This window comes from Leuciscus leuciscus (genome assembly GCF_965113295.1).
Source record: "Leuciscus leuciscus genome assembly, chromosome: 5".
Lineage (NCBI taxonomy): Eukaryota > Metazoa > Chordata > Actinopteri > Cypriniformes > Leuciscidae > Leuciscus > Leuciscus leuciscus.
The window spans coordinates 51,595,899-51,620,149 of NC_138729.1; the positions used below are offsets into that span (position 1 = coordinate 51,595,899).

The 24,251-nt window shown below is 36.9% G+C and overlaps 2 protein-coding genes across 2 annotated transcripts in view; one reads left to right on the top strand and one right to left on the bottom strand.

Annotated features, from left to right (window-relative positions):
• Positions 1-7,222, top strand: part of dhrs11a (dehydrogenase/reductase 11a) — a 24,826-nt gene extending 17,604 nt beyond the window's left edge. The window contains exons 3-7 of the mRNA XM_082171312.1: positions 1,501-1,595; positions 2,185-2,314; positions 3,355-3,447; positions 3,628-3,693; positions 4,944-7,222. Of these exons, the coding sequence (XP_082027438.1) occupies positions 1,501-1,595; positions 2,185-2,314; positions 3,355-3,447; positions 3,628-3,693; positions 4,944-4,985 (426 nt within the window). The 3' untranslated portion in view covers positions 4,986-7,222. The remainder of the gene's footprint in view (positions 1-1,500; positions 1,596-2,184; positions 2,315-3,354; positions 3,448-3,627; positions 3,694-4,943) is intronic.
• A 189-nt stretch (positions 7,223-7,411) lies between these two features.
• LOC309499788 (sodium- and chloride-dependent GABA transporter ine) lies at positions 7,412-23,053 on the bottom strand. The gene is made up of 13 exons (XM_082171262.1): positions 22,866-23,053; positions 20,594-20,728; positions 20,200-20,404; positions 17,224-17,356; positions 16,668-16,802; positions 15,049-15,152; positions 14,648-14,772; positions 14,429-14,541; positions 13,233-13,373; positions 11,453-11,552; positions 10,288-10,388; positions 10,042-10,209; positions 7,412-7,973 (listed from the first exon to the last, which is right to left on the bottom strand). The coding sequence occupies exons 1-13, from the start codon at positions 22,996-22,998 to the stop codon at positions 7,827-7,829; spliced, it is 1,740 nt and encodes a 579-aa protein (XP_082027388.1). The 5' UTR covers positions 22,999-23,053; the 3' UTR covers positions 7,412-7,826.
• Between the last annotated feature and the right edge of the window lie 1,198 nt (positions 23,054-24,251).

The following is a 24,251-nucleotide window of genomic DNA, read 5'->3' on the forward strand; positions in this document are numbered from 1 at the left end:
AGTGCTGCTTATCATTTCTGCTCGCCTCTTCCACTGGGTTTTAACCTCATCCTTCCCTCGGGTCATTTTGACCTGAAATATTTAAATGTTAAACAAAAATGTAAATATTGAGGGTTCATCGGAGGGGTCCAAGACCCTCAGGACTTTTGTCGCACTTGAACCACACAATTTTTTTATGAATTCGATGAGTTTTGTGGTTGAAATTTAAAACAAGTTGTAACAAATTTAACAAATCCTTCCCTCACAGGTCAATTTGACCCCCTTAGGAATGAATGGGATGCGAGGAATGCTTCAGTACACATAACAACCTAAAAATGCTCCAAATTCAAATTAAAAATGCTAAATCTTTACCAAAATAATGATTTTATAATGTCTACTTGTGTATCTGAATGCAAACTGAAGTAAACTGACTTTAGGACCCAGAGGAACAGCTCATATAGAGCTATAAGGCCATCAAGATTCATGAAATATCATGTTATATTATTATTTTTCCACAAGAGGTCGGCAAAGACACTCAATATAAGATATTTAGAGCTGAATTAAAAGGGTTATGCATGAAATTGTGAGTTATTTTGAATTTAAGTTAAATGTGAGGAATGTGCTTAAATTATTATTTATTTATTATTTATTGATCAAATCTTGTAATTTAAAGGTAAAAAAATTAAAAAATTAAAATCTCCAAAAAATTGAAAAAATATTATCAAGATGAAATTAAATAAGCTTTCTGGATAAAAAAAAAAAAAAAAGTATAATTTTAAGGCTTCGGGTCATTTTGACCCGCGAGGGAAAGATGTGTGTATAAAGTGCGAGTGAAGGATGGAGGTAAACACTTCAGCGAGTGCAGATAAATGGATGAATGTGGGCACTTAAACCACTTCATTTAATTGTTTACTGCAGTTCTGTTCTTACTCAAAACCACAGATGCATTACAGGAGCAATCCCGCAGCGCAGAGAGGGAAACGCACGGCTCTAGGTCAAGGGTCGAGTCCCAGGCCAACCGTGAACTGATTACAAGCATTGGAAGTCACTTTAGATAAAAGCATCTGCCAAATGCACACAGTGAGAGTGAAGACTGTAGTCCGGTCCAGGAAAGATCAAGGAGAAATTAATTGCCAGTGTGCCATTTTTAAGTATCTTTTTGCTTATGTGGAAGATAATGCATTGCATTCTGAGTGAGTTAGCATTGATAATCATGCATTCATTTGAAGATGTGCCATAGTCACCCATTTTTCCCCTTATCTAGTTATCAACTCTTTTTTCTTCATTTTTTTCTTTTAAAAATGAATTCTTTCACACACATTAATTTTAAGATTAAGACTTGCATTGCATTTCAAGGCATTTTATCAGTTCATGCATTCTCTGGGAATCGAACCCATGACTGTGGCGTCGCTGCTAGAGCCACGCTTTACCGTTTGAGCTTCAGGAATGATTTTTGGGTAAAATAAGACTTGGACGTCACGTGATCTGGATCTTTATCATCCACTCATTCACCATGTGCAGGTAAACGTGCTCGCTCTGGCCATCTGCACGCGTGAGGCCTACCAGTCCATGAAGGAGAGGAATGTGGACGACGGACACATCATCAACATCAACAGGTACTCCTCAAACTCCTCAGACTGTGTGAAAAAACATCTCCACTTCATTCAACTGTAGAAAAATGAAGCTAAAATAGTGATCGTGAGGCGGAGCCATGGCATCAAGGTCCCGCCCACAATCCTCATTCGCACGCACAGCTGTCAATCATGACGTTACACCCCAGTGTTCATAGCATCAAATTACTAAAACCAAATGTATTGGAAAACAAACACTTAAACATACGTCTGCGTGATAAGAACTAACTATAACTAAATTATTTGAAGTGTAATTGGATTTTTTTAGTTTGGCTCACATCCCATTGGATTTCATGGAGAGGGCGGGGTTTATGACATGCACTGCAACCGGCCACCAGGGGGCGATCGAGACGCTTTAGCTTCACTTTCAGGACACTTGGTTTGAGCCCTTTAACAGAAGAAATGTCTGTTCTTTAGTCCTGATGTACACACAAGTCATGTCAGCTTTATTTATATACCACTTTTAATAATACAGATTGTTTCAAAGCAGCTTTACAGAGATAACAGGAAAATGATAACACACACACACACACACACACACACACCTGAGGCTGTTGTTCATCTTCTCTGGCAGTATGGGAGGTCACAGGATGGTGCCCAGCGCTGACGAACACTTTTACTGCGCCACCAAATACGCTGTGACCGCGATGACAGAAGGATTGAGACAGGAGCTACGGGAGGCCAAAACACACATACGAGCCACGGTGAGCACACACACACACACACACACACACACACACACACACACACATTCCACACACGCAAACCAGTTCTTGACCCTCAAACAGGCCTTTAAAGGGCTCTCAGAAAGTGAGGATTGGCCAAAATGTCCTCACTTTACTCTCTCTGTCCTCACTCTGATGGTCTAAAACTCAAACCGGTCCTCACATGTCAAGTCAGCTTTATTTCTATAGCGCTTTATACCATACTGATCGATTCAAAGCAGCTTTACAGAGATAACAGGAGAATTATCTCTGTAAAGCTGTACTAGTTCACACTCACACACACACACACACACACACACACACACACACACAAATAGATAGTTATACAAGTACACTCACTCATACATGCCCACACTCATAAACAATCATATACATACACACACTTATACAAACACACTCATACACACACTCACAGTCATACAGACACACTCACACATACATACACTCTTAGACACTCACACACACTTACTCACTTGCTCGTACACACACACACACTCATACATGCACACACTCATAAACAATCATATACATACACACACACACACACACACACACACACACACACACACACTTATACAAACACACTCATACACACACTCACAGTCATATACACACACTCACAGTCATACACACACACACACACACAGACACACTCACACATACATACACTCTTAGACACTCACACACACACTTACTCACTTGCTCGTACACACACACTCAGACTCAGACACTGACACAGTCACTTGCTCGTCCACACATACATTCATTCATTCATTCATTCACTCACACACACACACACACACACACACACACACACACACACACACACATACACACATGCTGGTATGCATAATTTAGATCATGGACTCCCAAACAAAAAAGCTAATAATTAATTAAATACTAAAAAAGGAAAATTACGACAAAGATTAAATATTTTTTAAATGACAAACTTGTTTTTGAAAGATGAAATGTTTGAAGTCAATCACAGTAATATTTATAAACCTTGTCCTTTTCCCTAGAGTATATCACCTGGAATAGTGGAAACTGAGTTTGCCTTCCGGCATCATAACAGCGATCCAGAGCGAGCTGCGGGTGTGTATGAGAGTATAAAGGTAAAGAGACGGCGGTGTGTGTGTGTGTGTGTGTGTGTGTGTGTGTGTGTGTGTGTGTGTGTGTGTGTGTGTGTGTGTGTGTGTGTGTGTGTGTGTGTGTGTGTGTGTGTGTGTGTGTGTGTGTGTCTCTTCATACGTGTCCAGATGAGTCACTGCATCACAGATGTTTGTCCTCTACAGTGTCTGAAAGCAGAAGACATCGCCAGTGCCGTCACATACATCCTGAGCGCGCCTGCTCATGTTCAAGTGAGTCCACGATAAATATATACAATACCTGCAGTTATCTGATCAAAACACAGTCAAATGTGATGATATTACTATTTTAATACAGGCCAAAAGTTTTTAAACCTATTTTTTTTAGGTTTAAAAGAGTGTTTTCTGCTCACCAAGACTGCATTTATTTGATAAAAAATACTTTAAAAACAGTGAAATATTACTATAATGTAAATCAGCTGTTTTCTATGTGAATATACAGTAAAGTGTAATTTATTCCTGTGATCAAAGCTGAATGTTCAACATCATTACTCCAGTCTTCAGTGTCACATGATCCTTCAGAAATCATTCTAATATGATGATTTGATGCTCAAGAAACATTTATGATTATTATCAGTGATGAAAACAGTCATATTTTTGTGGAAACCATTTTTTCAGGATTCTTTGATGAACAGAAAGTTCAAAAGAACAGCGTTTATTTGAAATAGAATATTAATAGAATATCTTAAATGCTCTTATTTTCAAAAGTATTAATTTATTTTAAAAAACAATCTTTTGAATTGTTTCCACCCCCCCAAAAAATAAATATTGAGCAGCAAAAACAAAACATTAAAAAAACTCAAACCGCTGGATTATATACATGCATTCACAAATTGTGGATCCATGATTTGTGTGGCCGATTATTTAAATAAAATCAAGTATATGCAAATAGTTAATAAACTATGCCATGATTTTTCTTTTAGTGCAGAAATCTTATGCATGACTGACAAATATACATCACATTAAAATTACTAGTTTGCTTGTGTTAAAACTGTGGTTAACATTTTAGTTTAGGGTCCAAATCTCACTATTAATAGCTGCTTATTATCATGCATATTACTAGGATATTGGCTGTTTATTAGTTCTTGTAAAGCACATATTAATTATAAATTCTGCATGATCATATTCATCCCTTAATCCTACAATACCTAACCTTAACAACGCCTAACTATTAATAAGCAGTAATTAGGAGTTTATTGAAGCAAAGGTTGTAGTTAATAGTGAGAATTGGAGCCTAAACTAAAGTGTGACCAAACTGTGTAATCCAGATGGATGGAAATATAACATGCAATTCAAATGCATAAATCCTAATCGTATGATGAACTATGTTTTGAGTGAATATCCTGTTCAGACAGAATCAAATCAGAGCCTCATCATCATCACACATGATCGATATCCTCTCAGCTCTGCACAGATATTGCACTCGTCAGATGTAATAAAGGCGTTGCTCTGTGTTCCCTCAGATCGGTGACGTGCAGATGCGGCCGGTGGAGCAAGTGTCGTAGGAACGGGATCGGGAACTGGCGAGACCTGCTGGACAGAACATGCACAACACCTCGTTTTTAAAGAACTGATTGAAGGGAATTGGTTTGGGTTTGCAGATCACCGGATCACATCTGAGAACGTGACGCGCGCACGTTCGGGAGCGAGCCGGAGCGCGCGATTACCTCAGATTAATGTACAGTCGCACACGATCTGCTGCTGCTGGCTCACACAAGGGGGAACTTTCAGCCTTTTAATGCGGGAAACTGGAACAAAAGATGAGAAATGACACTGTCATCTGTGAACGCTCATACAGAGATGAGTATGCCATGAATTGCACATCATTTTGCTCTTTTTTATTATTTTATTTTTAGGTCATATTGCATATCTGTTAGTTTGAGAGTGTGTGGCGATTGTTGCTCGGTGCGGGTGAGGTGATGTTAATTACTGTATTAATTTTAGTCAAACTTGAATTGTATGTAGATGTGGTTCTCATACCGTATTTACCGTGGATTGTATACCGTGCGTTCCTTTTGAAGCGGCGAGTCTCGAGCTTTTATGAAATGAAATCAAGCGCATGATTCTCATATTTAAGGGAGAAGCCCGTTTGATAATGCAGTCACAGTCCGCATCAGGAACCCGATCAATGTTGGTTTTTACACTGAAGGTTTGACACTGGCTTCGAGTATGGAAACACTGTAGTGAACACTTGAAAAGAAATAATACTTGATATAATCTATTCTTACTGACTAAACATGATGATTATTGATTATGGATAAATTCCTTTTCCTTTTCATTGTTTGTCACCTCAACGTCTCAAAAAAATCCAAAACTTGATCTTTTCGGTTGAACTCTTTTATATTTGGGAAAATATAGCCTTAATTTAACTATTCGAAGTTTGAATAAAATATGAAATAAATCAAATTCTCAGGAAACCTGTCCAGTTCACATTTGCATTTATTTGTGACATCATTTCATGGAAAGAACGTTTTCCCCCAATTCTAATTACCATAATCCATTAGTATTTATTAATCATGGTACGATTTGTTGTTGTCTTTATGCATATTTTGTGTTTTGAAAAAAACAAACATTAAATTCTTTCTTTAATTTTTAATACAATAACAAAATACTGTAATGTAATATTTTAATTCTAAAGTATTTAATATGGTGGTATTTAATATGGCAGATTTCAATTTAGAAAATATTTTAATCAAGGTAAGTTTTCTCCTAATGTCCGATATTGCGATTTTAAAAATAATGTCACGATGAAAAATTGTTCTAGAATAATTTTCTTTTGTTTTTAGGGTGAAATGTAACCTGGACATGTTTCTGTGAGATTCGCTCACTTTAATCTTATACATTTACAGTAGGGTGGAAACAATCAAGTCTTAATCTGAAGGTATTTTGAAACGTCCCTCTGTTATAATGTGTAAATCCACAGGAACTCTTGCCACTGTTAACGGTATTTGGTTTGTATATTTTTAGCATGGGTTAATTATGAATTTGCATGAATGTCAGCTTTTAACTCTTATAAAAACTGGAGATGTACAAAATAAGGAACTATTACTGTAAAGGGCCGGTGGTTGAACGCACTGAGGTTAAAGTTCAGCGCCTGGACCCTGAAGAGGAAGGCTTTATCTCACTGATAAATCATCACGCCCAGAACGGTTACAAAACACCTGATAATGACAATAAAAACACAACGGGCACAACAAATGACTCTCACAATCTTTTTCTTGCCTTGGTCTGAGTTTGAGATCTTTAATTTGAATGATGTCAACATGAAACTTTTACAGTGTTGTGTAATGTATACAGTAAACCTTAAAAGACGAGTGCTTATTTTTCCAGGTGGATCTTGTGAAGTTCAGGAATCTCAGCCAAACTGAAGATATTAACTCTTTCCCCACCAGTGCCAGCGTTTAAAAAAAAAAAAAAAAAACTCAGTACAGGCCAAAAGTTTGGACACATTACTATTTTTAATGTTTTTGAAAGAAGTTTCTTCTGCTCATCAAGCCTGCATTTATTTGATCAAAAATACAGAAAAAAACGTAATATTGTGATATATTATTACAATTTAAAATAATTGGTTTTCATTTTATTATACTTTAAATGATCATTTATTTCTGTGATGCAAAGCTGAATTTTCAGGATCATTACTCCAGTCTATCACATGATTTATTATCAAAGTTGGAAACAGTTCTGCTGCTTAATATTTTTTCATAACCTGTGATACTTTTTTAGGATACTTTGATGAATCAAAGCAGAACTGTGTCCAACACTCATAATAAATCACAAGATTAAAAAAAAAATCTGTATTTTTGATCAAATAAATGCAGGCTTGATGAGCAGAAGAAACTTCTTTCAAAAACATTAAAAATAGTAATTTTTCCAAACTTTTGGCCTGTACTGTATATATATATATAATTAAAAAAAATTCTAGCTTCATGCATTCTTTTTTTATCAACTTTAATGTGGATAAGTATCAGAAAAAAGCAACATTTCCAACAAAAAGCTGAGAAAATGGCGTTTTTGTCTGGACATTCAGAACATACAGTTGCAGTGTTTTATCTCTTCCTGGGTTCCACATTTTATTGCACAATGAAATATTTGATGATTGTGTTATTTTAAATGTGCATCAGCAATCTGCTAATGCTTATATCTATACTCTCTGCCTTTTCAGGAGATTCAGTTCTAGGTACAAAATGGGTTGTTTCTGTCATAGTTGAGATAAATATACTTGTTAAAGCATTTCTGCTAATATCTCAGAGAGATCTTCACTGATCCGGTCAATAATCCTCAGGCACGCTGACTGGATTTGATCAGTCTGGTTTCCAGCGGTCAGGTTGTAGTACAGTAATAGTAGATCATAAGTTAGTCTGGATTGGTGTTTTATGATCCGAGCTGATGATGGCGATGTTGGGGATCACCTCCATGATGGCTCCTTTCTGCTGGTAATACGGGCACTCGGAGTCCTCGTCCAGAGAAAACGGTGTGATCGACTTTCTTAGTTTCTGAAACGAGAGAAAAGCACAAATCTTCAATATCTTCACCGATCCAGTGCTGATCATTTCACATATTTCCCAACATTGCACTGGAATGAAATGATCTCGGATTGACTTGAAATTAAAATTGTTTCAAAGAAAACATTGATTTAAACATAACATTTTGAAGTAGAAAGGCTGAATAGTATTTTCTTGTAACTCTATCTTTAATTATTTTTTTTATTTTTTTTTACTGGATAGGCCGAAATATTCTTAAACTTTTAACTTCGAACTTACCTTTCAACATTTTCAACACTTGATCACAAGTGACAGTAAAGACATTTATAATGTTACAAAATATTCTATTTCAAATAAAATCTGTTCTTTTGAACTTTCTATTCATCAAAGAATCATGAAAAATAAAATGTATCAGTGTCCACAAACATGAACTGTTTCCAACATTCACTGTAAACATTTTTTTGTTAAATTTACGGTAAAAAACTGGCAGCCGTGGTTACCAGAAGCTTACCGTAAAAAATACGGTAGCAGCATTTTAGGTTTTACAGATTTAACTTAAAATTTACAGTAATAAACCGTATTTAATTATCTGATATAATGTTAATTTACCGACCTATTAAAGTATTAATATCTGTTTTGTACCATCGTAATACACTGACAACCACCAATCACAGCAGTACTGAGGGTCACATGATCAATCAAAGCAGTAATGAGTCACATGATCAATCAAAGCAGTTCTTCCACAAGAAAGATAATACTAATATATATATATATATATTAGGGCTGTGAAAAGATTAATCGCATCCAAAATAAAAGTTTCTGTTTACATAATATATGTGTGTGTACTGTGTATAATTATTTTGTACATATAAATACACACACATGCATGTATTTATTTAAGAAATATTTGCATGTATATACTGTATATATTTACATATAATTGATATTATATGTAAATATAAATATTTGTCTATATAAATAATTTTTCTTAAATATATACATGCAAGTGTGTGAATTTATATACACAAAATAATTATACACAGTACACACACATATATTATGTAAACAGAAACTTTTATTTTGGATGCGATTAATCGCGATTAATCTTTTCACAGCCCTAATATATATATATATAGAAGCTGCACAGTTTGATTCACACAAACATTAAACACCATCATGGTAACACACATGAAATTTAAAAAATACAATAAACATTAATTTAACAACATTAAATGTAACATAAAACCCTAATGTACATAACTGATTAGAAAAAAACTAAGACAACTATGACGAAACAGTTATTTTAACAAAAATACATCAAATGTGAAGTGTCACGCAGGGAATTGTGGGAATGTCAATTTACGTTTTTTCACTGTAAATTATACAATGACTTGTTCGTTTTCACTTCCAAACACTAAATTTAACGGTATTTTATAGTAAAATTACATTAAATGTACCATTAGATCTATCACAGTTATTCACCGTATAAGGAAACTTTCTGTTAACCAATTTAACAGATTTTCACTGTAGCATTTTTACTGTTTTACTGATTATTTTTTAATCATAAATGTTTTTTGAGCAGCAAATCCTCATATTAGAATGATTTGTGAAGGATCATGTGATATACTGATTGGCTTCATCATGGGCGTTCTGGCGCAATATGGCTGCCGTCGCATCATCCAAGTGGATGCTGCACATTGGTGGTGGTTGAGGAGATTCACCCTTCTATGTAAAGCGCTTTGAGTGCCGAGAAAAGCGCTATATAAATGTAATGAATTATTATTATTATTATTATTATGTGACACTGAAGACTGGAGTAATGATGCTGAAAATTCAGCTTTGATGACAGGAATAAATTACACTTTACTATATTATATTCACATAGAAAACAGCTGATTTAAATTCTAATAATATTTCACAATTTTGACTGTATTTTTGATCAAATAAATGCAGCCATGGTGAGCATTAAAGACGTCTTTTGGAAAAACATCAAAAAATCTTTCCAACCCCAAACTTTGAAATAAATGTCTCCAGCAGCCAATGACCCTTTGGAAGCCGAAACGGAGAGTGTGTCCAGTACCTGAGCGAAGGATCCGGGCAGAACCCAGAGTGTGTGAACGGCTGCTAGAGGAATCCAGATGATGGACGCCAGAGCGATGAGCCAGCCGACAGCCTGAGCCCACGGCGGGTACACGTAATCCTCGTATCGAGCCGGTTTAAACTGGATCACGGAGAACACCAGGATCACCTGGACACACACAAATCCCTCTCAGTCCCAACACCAATCCACCCATCACTGAGTCAGTCAGAGTGAGATGGCACTCACGGTTATCAGGACAGGACAGATCACCCACCAGCAGACCCTGAAGAAGATGTTGGGTCTATTTCCCGTCATCTCTATTAAATTACTGGACAGCCGATTCACACCTATTAACACAGAGCTCAGGTTAACCACGAAATTGCAATTTTACCATTTTAACAAAAAAAAAATTTTTTACATTGTGACTAAAGAATCAGGGCCCGTATTCATAAAGAATCTTAATGCAAAGAGTAGCTCCTAGTGACAAAATTCTAAGAAAATTCTTAGAAATGTGGGCGTTTACTCTTAAAATGAAAGAAAAATTCCTAGTGAAGAAAAAAGTAATTCAGAAAGCATCTTAACCCTTAAAAGAGGTCTTAGGGTCAAAATTGTTAGGAGCACGGACGAGGACTTTTAAGAGGCTTAAGAGTTTCTTTAGCAGAGGAGAAAATGGCAGAAAGACGAAGAGGGAGAAGAAATGTGTTGCAGACAATGAATAACAGTGAGTTAATAAGACGCTATAGATAAGATCGTGCAGGGATCATGTTTGTGACTGATCTTATTAGAGACACGCTAATATCTCCGACACAGCGCAGAAATGCCACAGCGCCAGAAATGAAAGTAATCACTACATTACGATATTTGGCAACTGGGAAAATTCCATGTTTGATACATTAAAACCAACATTCAAACCACCACTTAAATAGACATGCCAGCAATCAGTGGAATTGGAAAGAGTGGAACAATTTTTATCATTCTAAGCCAATCAAATACCTTATAGGAAATTAACCGCATGGTAAAAAAAAAAAAAGGATTTATATACACATATATAATTGTGTGTGTGTGTGTGTGTGTGTGTGTGTGTGTGTGTGTGTGTGTGTGTGTGTGTGTGTGTGTGTGTGTGTGTGTGTGTGTGTGTGTGTGTGTGTGTGTGTGTGAGAACGGTCAAATAGGAAAAATGACGCATCACAGTCTTCAAAAGATTGTGTCATACATAGCAACGGGGTCAGCCCCGCCTCCTTACTAAGATGAACGTTTTTTTGTCTTTTCCTTACTCAGAGTTGCTCTCAGATCGGTCCCGAATCGCTTTTAAGCTAAGACTCCTACGTAAAAGTTTTTAAGCTAAATTAAGAGTTTTCTTAGAGGATTCTTAGAATCTTTATGAATACGGGCCCAGATGTTTCTCTCTCACCGTAGAGCCAACAAACACCAATCACTTCAAAAAATGCCAGGAACATGATGGACACGATGGCTGTGTAATGATCCATCAGCTGGAACACATAGATCCCGACCTGAAGCAGAAGACCATCACCTTCATCAGACACACTTCATCTGAACTTCACAATACAGTCCTGCTTTACAGACATAACTGCATCTGCAATCGTTCTATATTAAATATAGCTGAAATGGAATCATAATTAATGCATTATTAAAATAATGCATTAAAAATTAATTTAAATATTATTTGTTAAAGATTTTGTGAGCATATTGCATAGTTGTGCTAGGCATCAGTTTGTTTTATTTGTGATTTGCCGACATAACCATAGAGAACCATAACATAACTGGTTATGTTGTAGCCAATGTTTGCTTTTTCCAGTCAGCTTTTTTTCTATGCATTCTTTTGGATAGTAAAATAAATCCTGTAGCTGTTGTTACCAAATTTTTCCCCCAAATAATATTGTAAGATTCAAGTTTTGTTCTTCCCTCATATTTAATATATATACACCCTCCATCACTTTTGTTCACTATTTACAAACACTTAATATCATTGCATTAGACAATACAATTTAAATGCAAGTGTCATTTATTTAAAATGAATCGTTAACAGTAAATCACTGCAAAGGTATTTCTAACTTCTTTTTACTTCTAAGTATCTTGTAAGTACTTCTAAGAAGGAAAAGTATATCAGGTCTTGAATCAGTCTCTTGTGTGTCACGTGAGCACTAGTATGAGAACGAGCAGTAAGTTTCTCAATTCTACAGGGACCCAGGAATAGACTTTTATCCACTGTAGTGGACATTATATTTTAGTGAATTTCTCTGACATCATACATGTCACATGTCACACCTGGGTGTCCTGTGAAGAGCACATTCAGGACTTTTCAGAAACACCAAATGTTTGGAGGTTTCTCACCATGAAAACAACTTCTCCTTGGTCTTTAAAAATGTCTGACATTAATTTAGTGATCAAATGTAGGAAATATGATAATATATTTATCGGACTACTTTTCAAATTGTATTTCATAAACCAACATCTCAGGAAAACGTTATGGGGTTTCAAATCAAAAAATGACTTTCTGTTCCAGAACAGGGCATTGATTTCACACATATCCACTGTAGAGACATCAGGACTTACATCGTCTTTATCAGGCATTTTGGGAGACACAACAAGTGAATATGGGAATAAATTATACATCAATATTCCTATGAAATATTATATATTATTATTAAAAGGTTGCCAATTATTACTCCAGTTATTACACTTCTTTTTTCATTAAATGTTGCTCCAAGAACACAATAATGTGCACATTAGATACAGTGTATAGTTACATTGCATTAAATGGGAATATTAATTTATGGCCATTTTACCCACATATTGCATAAAGTAAAATGGTGTATCAATTCATTCCGTTATATCTTTCATAACATAGTTGAGAATCATCTTTATACAAATTTTGATTAAAAAAAATCCTGAAACCCCAAAATGTATTGGTGATAAAAAAAAAAAATCCCATTGTTTTTGCCTATACATATCATTTCATGTCATTTTATTTTTTTAAACAAATTAGTCCTGGTGTCCACTACAGAGAACATAGCATAACATATGAATAAAGTATTATTTTTGCAAAATGTTTTTTTTTTTTTACCATTTGTTGTTCTGAACAATGTGAAAAAAAAAACTAAATTCAAAAAACTTTTTTTTTTCTGGGTCTAAAAGCTAAAAGTAAAGTAAAGTAAAAGTGATGATGTAACCTGCATGACATTAGGGATGCCCATGAGGAACGCCGCCCCGCAGACTATGAGCACGACAAACTCCTTGCGTTTGAGGTGTTTCAGGATGGGTTTACTGTAACTGTCCAACAGACTGGTCACCATCACCTCCACCATGGCAAACTACAGAAGACCAACACACACAACACAAGGTAAAGTTTAACAGTGTGTTTCCGACAGCATTCCTCCTGCAAACATTCATGCATGTGTCGCTAATGTTTTATCACGGCAGTGCGATGAACAGAGTGAATGAACAGCTCACATTTATAAATCACAGATGTAATATCTGTCTTCAGTCATGATATAATCCTAAAGAAGACATGGCTTCATTTCACTCCAAAATATATATATAAATGAGGGATGCACCGATATGAATTTTGGCCGATACCGATAACCGATAATTCTTTATATTTGAAAGCCGATAACCGATATATTGGCCGATAAATCTAAATCCAAATTTTTATTTAATTTTTGAGAGCCTGATTACAAAAAAAGTCTCACCATTAAAATCCATGTCTCACGCACACAATTATAATGATGTTTCATAATAATTTTATAGCTTATATGACAGACTCGCTGCACATGTTGCACTGAACCGTATTTTCCTTTTTTGAAGTGATTTCAATCATATTTCAAGCTATTTAAAACCATCATGTTGAACAGTGCGCATCTGAAGTGTATCAGCTGAAGGAAATAATCCATTATTTATCGGCTTTAATATATCAGACAAAATTTCTTATCGGGCCGATAACGATAACATTAAAAATTATCATATATCGTCCGATACCGATATGTGGCCGATATATCGTGCATCACTAAATTAAATAATATTTTGTATTAAAAAAGTTTTATTTTATTTGTTCTTCTTTTGATCAAGGTGGAAATACAGAATGACTTGGTTATGTTTTTCAAATGTTTTGTGAGATTCACCCTCAAATGATCTCACAAGCATTGCTTAATCATCTATTTACAGTATAATAGGAGCAACTACTGCTGGAAATCTCAAGTAGCATTAAAGAAAATGAAAGCAGATCATGTGAACTCGTCTCGTGTTATGCATTAACACTTTTAGAGTTTATGAATACAATATAAGTTCATTGTAAGAACATCATCATGTTAGCATTATATAATGCCACATTAACCAGGTGTGTGTTAGTTAAAGAGTGTCGTCATGATACCTGACTGTCGAGACCGAGGCAGAGTAACATGAAGAAGAAGAGAACGGCCCACAGAGGAGCAACAGGCATCGTCACAAAGGCTTGTGGGTAAACCACGAACACCAGACCTGGACCTGCATGGACAATAATTATCATTCATCAATGCTATTCAAGTTATTTTGTTGCAAACATTATTAAAAAAAACAACAAAGTAAAGGAATCAACACTGAAATAACCCACCGTCCACTGCGATCTCACTGACTGGCACGTTCTGGAGATGAGACATGTAACCAAACGCGGAGAAGATGACAAACCCAGCGAAGATACTAGTCAAGGAATTTGTGATGGAAATGGCCAGAGTGTCTCTAGAGTGACGGGAATAAAAAACGATGAATATGAGATTAAATCACCGTTAATGAATATCTTAGTTCATTTCTCTCCGCTCATTGAGCCCTGATGAGATAACATTAAATACGTGGCAGTAAAAATTAATGAGAGCTATAAATGAATTATCACCGTGATCTTTGCTCTGGAGCGATATAGACAAATACAACTAGATTTTATATAACTTTCAGGAAAGTAGATTAGAGATGGTGTTAAACTGGAGATGATAATAATAACACAGGTTGATCTTCTCGTACTTGAGGACATTGTTGTTGAAGTTGTTGTAGCTGGACATGGCCATCAGCGAGCCGAAGCCGATCCCGATGGAGTTAAAGATCTGAGCCGCCGCATTAATCCATACCTAAACACACACACATTACACAACGTGTTAATATGAAATATAATGTGTAACTGAATGACAACAAGCACCGCATTGTCTCAAGATCTACACACATCTGATTTACTACGGTAAGTCTGTTAATAGTATTTATATAAAACCTGTCGGGATGGTTTTCGCAGGAAATTGCGTACTCGTCCGTGTGTGTCTCGTCATATCCGTAAAGTAAAGTTGTGTGTGTGTGAGTGTGTGTCTGTGGCAAAGGTTAAGAAAGGTTGACATGGAGCCGCTAAATCTCCAATCTCAACCACTAGAAGGCCAAAAGTGTACCTTTAATTTATGGTATTAATGAAGTTAATAACAATACATAAGTACACTGTAAAGAAATATTCTTACTTGCCATTTTTGTCTTGTTTTCCATTACAAATATAAAAAAAAATAAAAAAAATAAAGATATATTTACTGAAGAAGCAAAATGAAAAATGTCTCCAAATTAAGTGAGTTTTGCTTAAAACTTTTTTTTCTCCTTTGATTTAAGTTTATTTTTCTGACCTCATTGGTTCTTGTTTTAAGCATAAAGTCACTTAATTTTTTTATACATTTTTCATAAAACAAGACTTCTTAAGTCATTCTCGAGTAAATGTATCTTGATTTAAGAATGTTTAGATATTTGTACTAGAAAATCATTTCTTGCAGTGTAGTCGCAACAAAAATCCCCAAAACATAATTTATGCACATTATTTAGTTTCTCCTAATCTAAATGCAGTAATAACAAATGCACTGCTTTTTGTGCATCCAAACAATTATTTTAAAGGGGTGCTATAATGCCCTTTTCACAAGATGTAAAATAAGTCTCTGATGTCCCCAGAGTGTGTGTGTGAAGTTTTAGCTCAAAATACCACACAGATATTTTTATATATCATGGTAAAATCGTCAGTTTTTGTGTCTGTTCCTTTAAATGCAAATGAGCTGCAGCTCCCGGCACAGGGGGCGGAGCTTCAACAGCTTGTGTCCTTTTACCTCACACACACATGCACTGAAAACTTTTAGCCTTTTATGTTCAAACCGGAGTCAGACAATGATGGAGAGACTCAAGAAGAAGTGACAACATGTAGAAGCAACAGGACATTTCTGAATGGTTAGTTGATGAATTTATGAAGCTGATGTGTAGTTATCTTCTAGTCATTGATTAGCATATTCTGTCTTAAGCTATAAATCGTGTTCCCGGGGGCGGGTTTATGCAAATTCTAGGGTTGGTGATGTCACTAACCCGGGAGGAATGTGGTGTAGTCTCTACCAGCCGTTTGTTGTAGTCCTTAAAAAGCCATTTCTTTAAAAGCAAATATCTCCCTTTGCTCTGAACTTTGAGAGTTGTAACTTTGCAGATGTTGTTTATGCTCAAACAGCAACATTACACACTCACTACAGTTAGAAAAGTGAAATCATATTCAACCACCCCTTTAAAAAAAAAAAAAAAAGGTATTATAATGATAAATGATTGTAATGTATGATCAGCCCTATCTGTGATGTATTCCGCACCTCCACATTAAGGAGCTTGTCCCACTCGGGAATGATGAAGAAGCGGATGCCGTCTATGGCTCCCGGCAGCTGCACGTTATTGATCAGCAAAGCCAGAAGAATCACGTATGGAAACAGAGCGGTGAAGTACACAACCTGTGACGAACATGAGTAAAGATCAAAATGTGATGTTAATCTGAAGTCATTCATGGTTGAATTGGATCATCGAAAGTCAGCAGCAAAGACATTGTTTAATAAAGTGACATTAAATAAAGTATATTTGTGATATTTAACATATTTAATTATTGCAGGCTTGCGTAATATTCTAATTGTGCATTTCACTGTGGACAACATGAGGACCAGAGAGCTGTCAGTCAATAAAAGAGAAAACAAAGTAACTTGCTGAAGGGTTCATTTGCTGCAAAAGTAACAATTTTTTGTTGTAAATGTATAAGTAATGCATTCCTTTACTAATTACCTGAAAAAGTAATCTGATTACATAACTCGCGTAACTTGTAATGCGTTACCCCCAACAGCATGATGATGGCTGTTGTGTTCTCCGTCCGTTTATTCTTACCTTCCCGGTGGATTTGACTCCTTTAAAGATGCAGAGGTAGACGAGGATCCAGGCCAGCAGAAGCAGGAGGAAGAGCTCCCATCTCAAGACACCCGTCTCCTCCACACCACTGGTCCTCTCCAGCACCTTTAAACTGGCACACACACACGCACACACACACACACGCGCACGCGCACACACACACGCATACGCACACACACACACACACACACACACACACACACGCACACGCGCATACGCACACACACACACACACACACACACACACGCACACACACACACACACACACACGCACACACACACACACACACACACACACACACACACGCACACACACACACGCACACGCACACACACACACACACACACACACACACACACACGCACACGCACACGCACACACACACACACGCACACGCACACGCGCACACACACACACACACACACGCACACACACACACACACAGCAGTCAACATCAGAACACTTTACTAACCAATCAGGCAAGGCCGTAACCATGTTTTGAGCAGTTTTTGTTGTACAAAATGTATGTATATTTTAAAAAATGCACACCTTCACTCTTAATCATATAGCTAATATGCCGAAACAGCACATTCAGTTATGAATTACATGAACTTTGACAAAACATCCCTTTGAAAAAGAAGCACACTTCTGCATATACTTTCAAAAAGTGTACTTATTTTGGAAATAATAAACTGATTTTTGTTTTGTTTTTGGACACTTATTTGCTATTAAATGAAAATGTATTAAAATGTAAATTAAATAATATTAAATGCAATTAGTTGAAGTTCTGACCCACTTACGATTTTATATGATAAGACATATTATTATGTCTATTGTCTTTAAAATATGGTTAAGTGTACTGCAGAATATACTGGTAATCTAAAATATATCTTGTCAATTCTATGACACGTTTTTAAATAAATATATTAAATATCCTAATGTCACATTTAGGGACATTTAATTTTTTTAATTAATTTTAAATATAATCTCAAAAAAGTACTTCACATGTGCTTTAGTATGTTAGTCAACACATAAAGTTACACACATGTACACAGTACAACAAGAGATTATTAAAACATAATCATTTAAAATATACTCTAATTTTACATTATTAAAAATTGCACATATTAAAGTGTGTTTAGAAACAGTCATGAAAGTGACTCTGAAGTCGTGGCCTTATATTTCATTAATAGTATATTAGTGCAAGTACAGATTTTTAATAAATACTTTCATAAAATTTGAGTGCACATTCATTACAGTTAAGCACTTTTCACAAGCGTTTGCATCACTAGATATTGTTGGACGTTTAGCATTTCTATTGTAAAACATTAGTTAAAATGTTTCAATATTTAGCTACTTCCAGTAATCTGTCTTACCAGTAGACACTCTTTCACCCATGAAACTATAGGATCACTATATTGAATTCATGCACAGCTTCTGTGAACGGTAAAGCCCCGCCTCCTTTGATTTGATTGGTCACCTCAATCATTTTTGACATTGACGAGAGCTGTCAGACCACTGAGGCTGACGAGTCTAAAAATCTCGAACTTTGTAAAAGTCGTCTTGTAGTTTAAATCCAGCTCGTAATGTTGTTTATATGTGTATGTGGTGTTTTAAAGGGATAGTTTACTTTGAAATTAATTTTTGGTATGTTTTAGCTTACCTCAAGGGCATCCAAGATGTAGGTGTCTTTGTTTCTGCAGTAGTTTCAATTTTGATATTTTTAGGTCAAACCGTTCTTGTCTGTCAGTCATATAATGCAGGTCTATGGTCACGGTCTCAAAACACAAGCACAGAGTCCAAATTAAAACAATTCCCCGTCGTCCAAATTAAACAATTCCCCATCGTAAGTACACATTGATGGCCTAAGACACGAAACGAGCGGTTTGTGTGAGAAAACGAACAGTATTTATATCGTTGTTACCTCTTGAACACAGCCATGTCCGAGTGATCTGATCTGACGTGTGCGCAGACTGGTGCATAGATATATACACACTAGATGTCGCCTTGTCTACGGCAGTTCATTGGAACGAATGTCTTTAAGGCCCTTGAGGTAAGCTAAAACATACCAAAAATTTATTTCAAAGTGAACTATCCCTTTAAGTGATTTGAAAGAGTCTCTTATGCTCACCAAGGCTGCATTTATTTAATTAAAATACAGTAATATTGTGAGGTATTTTTTGCTATTTAAAATAACTCGTTTAAATTTTAATATATAATAAAACTTTTTTTATTTTATATCAATGCACGTTTAAAATATACACGTTTTAAACTAACTTATTCCTGTGATTGCAAAGCTGATTTTTCAGCATCAATACTCCAGTCTTAAAGTCCCCCTGTGTTGAAAATCCAGCTTTTAATGTTGTTTATGTGTCTATGTGGTGTTTTTAATCTGCTTTGAGACAAAGCATGTGTAAGTTCATAAGTCGACAGCATTGCTGAGTATTTCCTCCTTAAAACTGCAGTGAACCAAAGACAGTCTCAAACACACGCTTTGAAATCGCTGGTGTTTCTGACGTCACAAACTACCTTGTAACCAATCAGATCAACGTGTGATCGTCAACCAGTGGATCTCTGAGCTGAGTGAGTGAGTGGAGGCGGGGCTCATTTGCATATTCATAGAACAGCGCATACTAAATGAGGCAAGGGTGTCGGGTTACATTCAAGATATTTTAAGACATAAAGATGTTTTTTCAAGGAAAAAAAAACATTTAAATAATTTTGGTGAGTTTTAAGGGATTAAATTATTGACTTCCATCATTCTAACAACAAACAGAGCGGTGCATAATGGAGAGCAGCATCAAAAATATTAAATATTGGGGGAACAGTTTGACAGTAGCTGCTTTGAAACAGTCTGTATTGCACAAAGTGCCATAGAGATAAAGGTACCTTGACTTGATTTTTGTCTATGGTGGTTAAATGATTAAGTTAAGAAGAAGAGGGATGAACACACTTGAAGAACTCCTGGCTGGCGGTGGAGGACGAGGAGCTGTTGCTCGCCCGGTCGGAGCAGTTTGCCGTGTTCCAGGTGTTATTGCAGTTTTCCCAGAGCAGCTCGCTTCGGAATGAGCTGAACATGTAGTACAGCGCCCATGTGATGATTATATTATAGTATGTGCACATGATGAAAGAGATGGCCACCGTTGCCATGCCAACACCTGGAGAGATTGATTACAGGTTACTGACCTTTAGTCGGAACTGAACCATATATTCTCATATCAGTGACAATTATGTCTGTATTGATCTGAGTCTGAAGGACTTGTTTGTTAAAACATTTCCATGGTGTATAGCATTAACACTGCAGGTAATCTCAGGGATTTTAACGTCATGATCATGCATGCTGTGACCTTTCAGCAGGGGACAGGCTTTGGCGAGGGCCAGTACGGGTCCCCTCCGCAGGTACTGGCCCAGTGTCAGCTCCATGTGCAGGAGTGGGATCCCCAACACCACCAGCATGAGCAGGTACGGCACCAGGAACGCACCTGAGGACGACAGGGACCGCAACAACACTTCACTGAGGATGCACAGGTGATAACAGCCAGTCCAGTCCAGCCCAGCCCAGCCCAGCCAAGTCAAGTTCACTTCAGTCCAGTCCAGTCCAGTCCAGTCCAGCCCAGTTCACTTCACTTCACTTCAGTCCAGTCCAGCCCAGTCCAGTCCAGTCCAGTCCAGTCCAGCCCAGCCCAGCCCAGCCAAGTCAAGTTCACTTCAGTCCAGTCCAGTCCAGTCCAGCCCAGTCCAGCCCAGTTCACTTCACTTCACTTCAGTCTAGTCCAGTCCAGCCCAGCCCAGTTCACTTCAGTCCAGTCCAGCCCAGCCCAGCCCAGTTCACTTCACTTCACTTCAGTCCAGTCCAGCCCAGTCCAGTCCAGTCCAGTCCAGTCCAGCCCAGCCCAGCCCAGCCAAGTCAAGTTCACTTCAGTCCAGTCCAGTCCAGTCCAGCCCAGTCCAGCCCAGTTCACTTCACTTCACTTCAGTCTAGTCCAGTCCAGCCCAGCCCAGTTCACTTCAGTCCAGTCCAGTCCAGTCCAGCCCAGTTCACTTCACTTCACTTCAGTCCAGTCCAGCCCAGTCCAGTCCAGTCCAGTCCAGTCCAGCCCAGCCCAGCCCAGCCAAGTCAAGTTCACTTCAGTCCAGTCCAGTCCAGTCCAGCCCAGCCCAGCCCAGTTCACTTCACTTTAGTCCAGTCCAGTCCAGCCCAGCCCAGCCCAGCCCAGCCCAGCCCAGCCCAGTCCAGTCAAGCCCAGCCCAGCCCAGCCCAGTTCAGTTCACTTCAGTCCAGCCCAGCCCAGCCCAGCCCAGTCCAGTCAAGCCCAGCCCAGCCCAGCCCAGCCCAGCCCAGCCCAGTTCAGCCCAGCCCAGCCCAGTTCAGCCCAGCCCAGTCCAGATCAGTCCAGTTCAGTTCAACCATATCATAACAGTCCTGTCCAGCCCAGCCACTTCACTTCACTTCACTTCACTTCACTTCACTTCACTTCAGTCCAGTCCAGTCCAGTCCAGTTCAACCATATCATAACAGAAGCTGGTCAAACCTATCAGATGGTGAAATAAAAAATCTTCTAAAATATAATTATATATGTATTAATTATATATGTTATAAATATGTATTTGGATTTACATTTATATATATATATATATATATATATTTCCTGTTTGGCCCTTCATAAATAGGCCTATATAAAAAGGAAATCTGAATATATATACAGAATATATATATGTTAATAGAAATATATAGTTGTGAATATCTAAATGTAAATTATGAATGTATAGATCGACATAGCTAATAATAAAATAAAGAATTAAAACTCTGAACCAGTATATATATATATATATATATACACATACATAAACACATTTTTAGATTACATTAGATATAGCATTATAGCCATATAAAGGTGTCCAGTGTGATCTGAGAGGAATTGCAGTGTCATGGTTGATCTTACACACCATTCCCGTTACAGATAAACTCATTCATCAACACTGTGGATGTGTGGTCACTGTAACTTTTACAGTCTGAAAGGTGAAGGTGAAACGGTTGAATAACAAACTCAGCTGTCATATAGATATGTGCATGGCTTCATAATGCCAGTGTTTCCACACCAAAGGGCCACTAATAATGTGTATTGATTAATTGGTAGACGTCCAAAGTGCCATGAGGAGAAACACGGGACAGGTAATGCTGCTACTCTTTGTAAGTGATGATAAGCATTAGATAAGTTGTGCACTGCGAACAATGCTTTTCTTACTCAGTATTTGTGTCTTGTTTCCAGTCCAAATATCTAAAGATTCTTAAATCAAGATGCATTTACTAGATGAGTAAAATGCCATAAGATATTATGTCTTCAAATTTAAGTGAGTTGTTGATTAAAAAAACTAAATGATCTGCCAACGGGGTCAGAAAAATAATCTTGTTCCTGTTTGAATTGACATAATTTTTTTTGACCACATTGGCTTTTTTTGAGCAACAACTCTCTTGATTTTGATTGATTTCACCAGAAAACAAGACATTATATTGTATGGCATTTCACTCATCTAGTAAATGCATCTTGATTTGAGAATTTTTTGATATTTGGACTGGAAATATTTGTTTTAAAGCATTTTCCGCAGTGCGTGTCTCACCTCCACCGCTCCTATAGCACAGGTACGGGAACCTCCAGATGTTTCCCAGTCCCACCGCACACCCGATCCCAGCCAGAGTGAACTCGATCTGCCTGCTCCATGTGGGTCTGCCGGCCTCCTCGTCCACAGCCATGCTTCTTCACAGGGATACAGGTGTGTGTGTGTGTGTGTGAAAGCAGACTGAGATTACAGGAGAGAGTCGTGGTGTAATGAATGTTGAGGAGCTGTAATGATTAGCTGGGAGGCGTGGGACAGGGACAAACCACTGCACGTGACGTGATGTTGCGTCTGCTTTTCAGGGTTACATTGGAGTGTCATAATCATGAACACTCTGGTTTGTATCAAATCAAATCAAATCACTGTAAAAAATTATATGATCAATAAGTTATGACTACATACGAAGAGTTCAGATGCAAAAGCCTCTATAAGTGCTATCTGAAATTCTCTTCTAGAATGATCATTTTTATCAAGCTCATATATTTAAGTTCAGTAATTTCACTTAAATGACAATTCATAGGTCATTTTCATTGCCATTTAAGTGAAATTACTGAACTTAAATATACGAGCTTGATAAAAAATGATCATTCTAGAAGAAAATTTCAGATGGCACTTAGAGGCTTTTGCATCTGAACTCTTCATACGTTTTTACATTGCTTTAACGCATCAAAATAAGTTATACACCAATAAGTTATACAAGATTCAACACATTTTTAAGCCAATTTAAAGTAATTTAAGTTGAAATGACTTAAACATCCAAGTTGATTGCACTTATTTTTTATTTTTTTTTACAGTGCACTTTAAAACAACCAAAGTGGACCAAAGTGCTGTACAGAAAAAATAAACAAAAAACATAAAATGCATACTTTATGTAAAGCATATAATACAGACAAAACAAATCAAGAGACATAAAACATAGTAAAAATAAAATAAACAAAATGTCAACGTCAGGTGTCAAAGGTCAAGGAGAAAAGCGATTTAAAAGCAGACGGTGAGGAGGCAGAGGAAGATCATTCCAGTTTAGGAGTGCAAATATTGTTATTCTTCTAATATTTTTGTTTTTGTATTGAGAACGAAGCATATTGGACCAACAAGAGTACATATAACCAAACACGTCAGGGGTGTATAGAAAGAAAAACACATTGCCATCAAATCAGCGTCTAGATTAACAACAGTCCTAGCTTCTTTTCGTTAATAATCTTTCAAATGTCAAACCTTAGGACATTCCCAAAATAAATGATTGTGCTCCGTAATGTTTTCAGTGGCTTCTCTACACAAACGTGGACATTAACTTTAAAGCGCTGAACCATAGGAAACTGATGTTCTTCCAGTTGTTTACCTGATGGATCAGGAGTCTCACACATTCATATAAAATAGCTCACTTATGCC

What these genes read in the sequence shown, in the direction of transcription:
- LOC309499788 (XM_082171262.1), bottom strand. Translation starts at nt 22,998, where the DNA reads ATGGCTGTGGACGAGGAGGCCGGCAGACCCACATGGAGCAGGCAGATC. An exon ending in GAGTCAAATCCACCGGGAAG is followed by an intron (nt 16,803 to 17,223) that starts GTAAGAATAAAC and finishes TGTTCGTCACAG; the next exon opens with GTTGTGTACTTCACCGCTCT. An exon ending in GCCTCGGTCTCGACAGTCAG is followed by an intron (nt 13,374 to 14,428) that starts GTATCATGACGA and finishes GGTCTTCTGTAG; the next exon opens with TTTGCCATGGTGGAGGTGAT.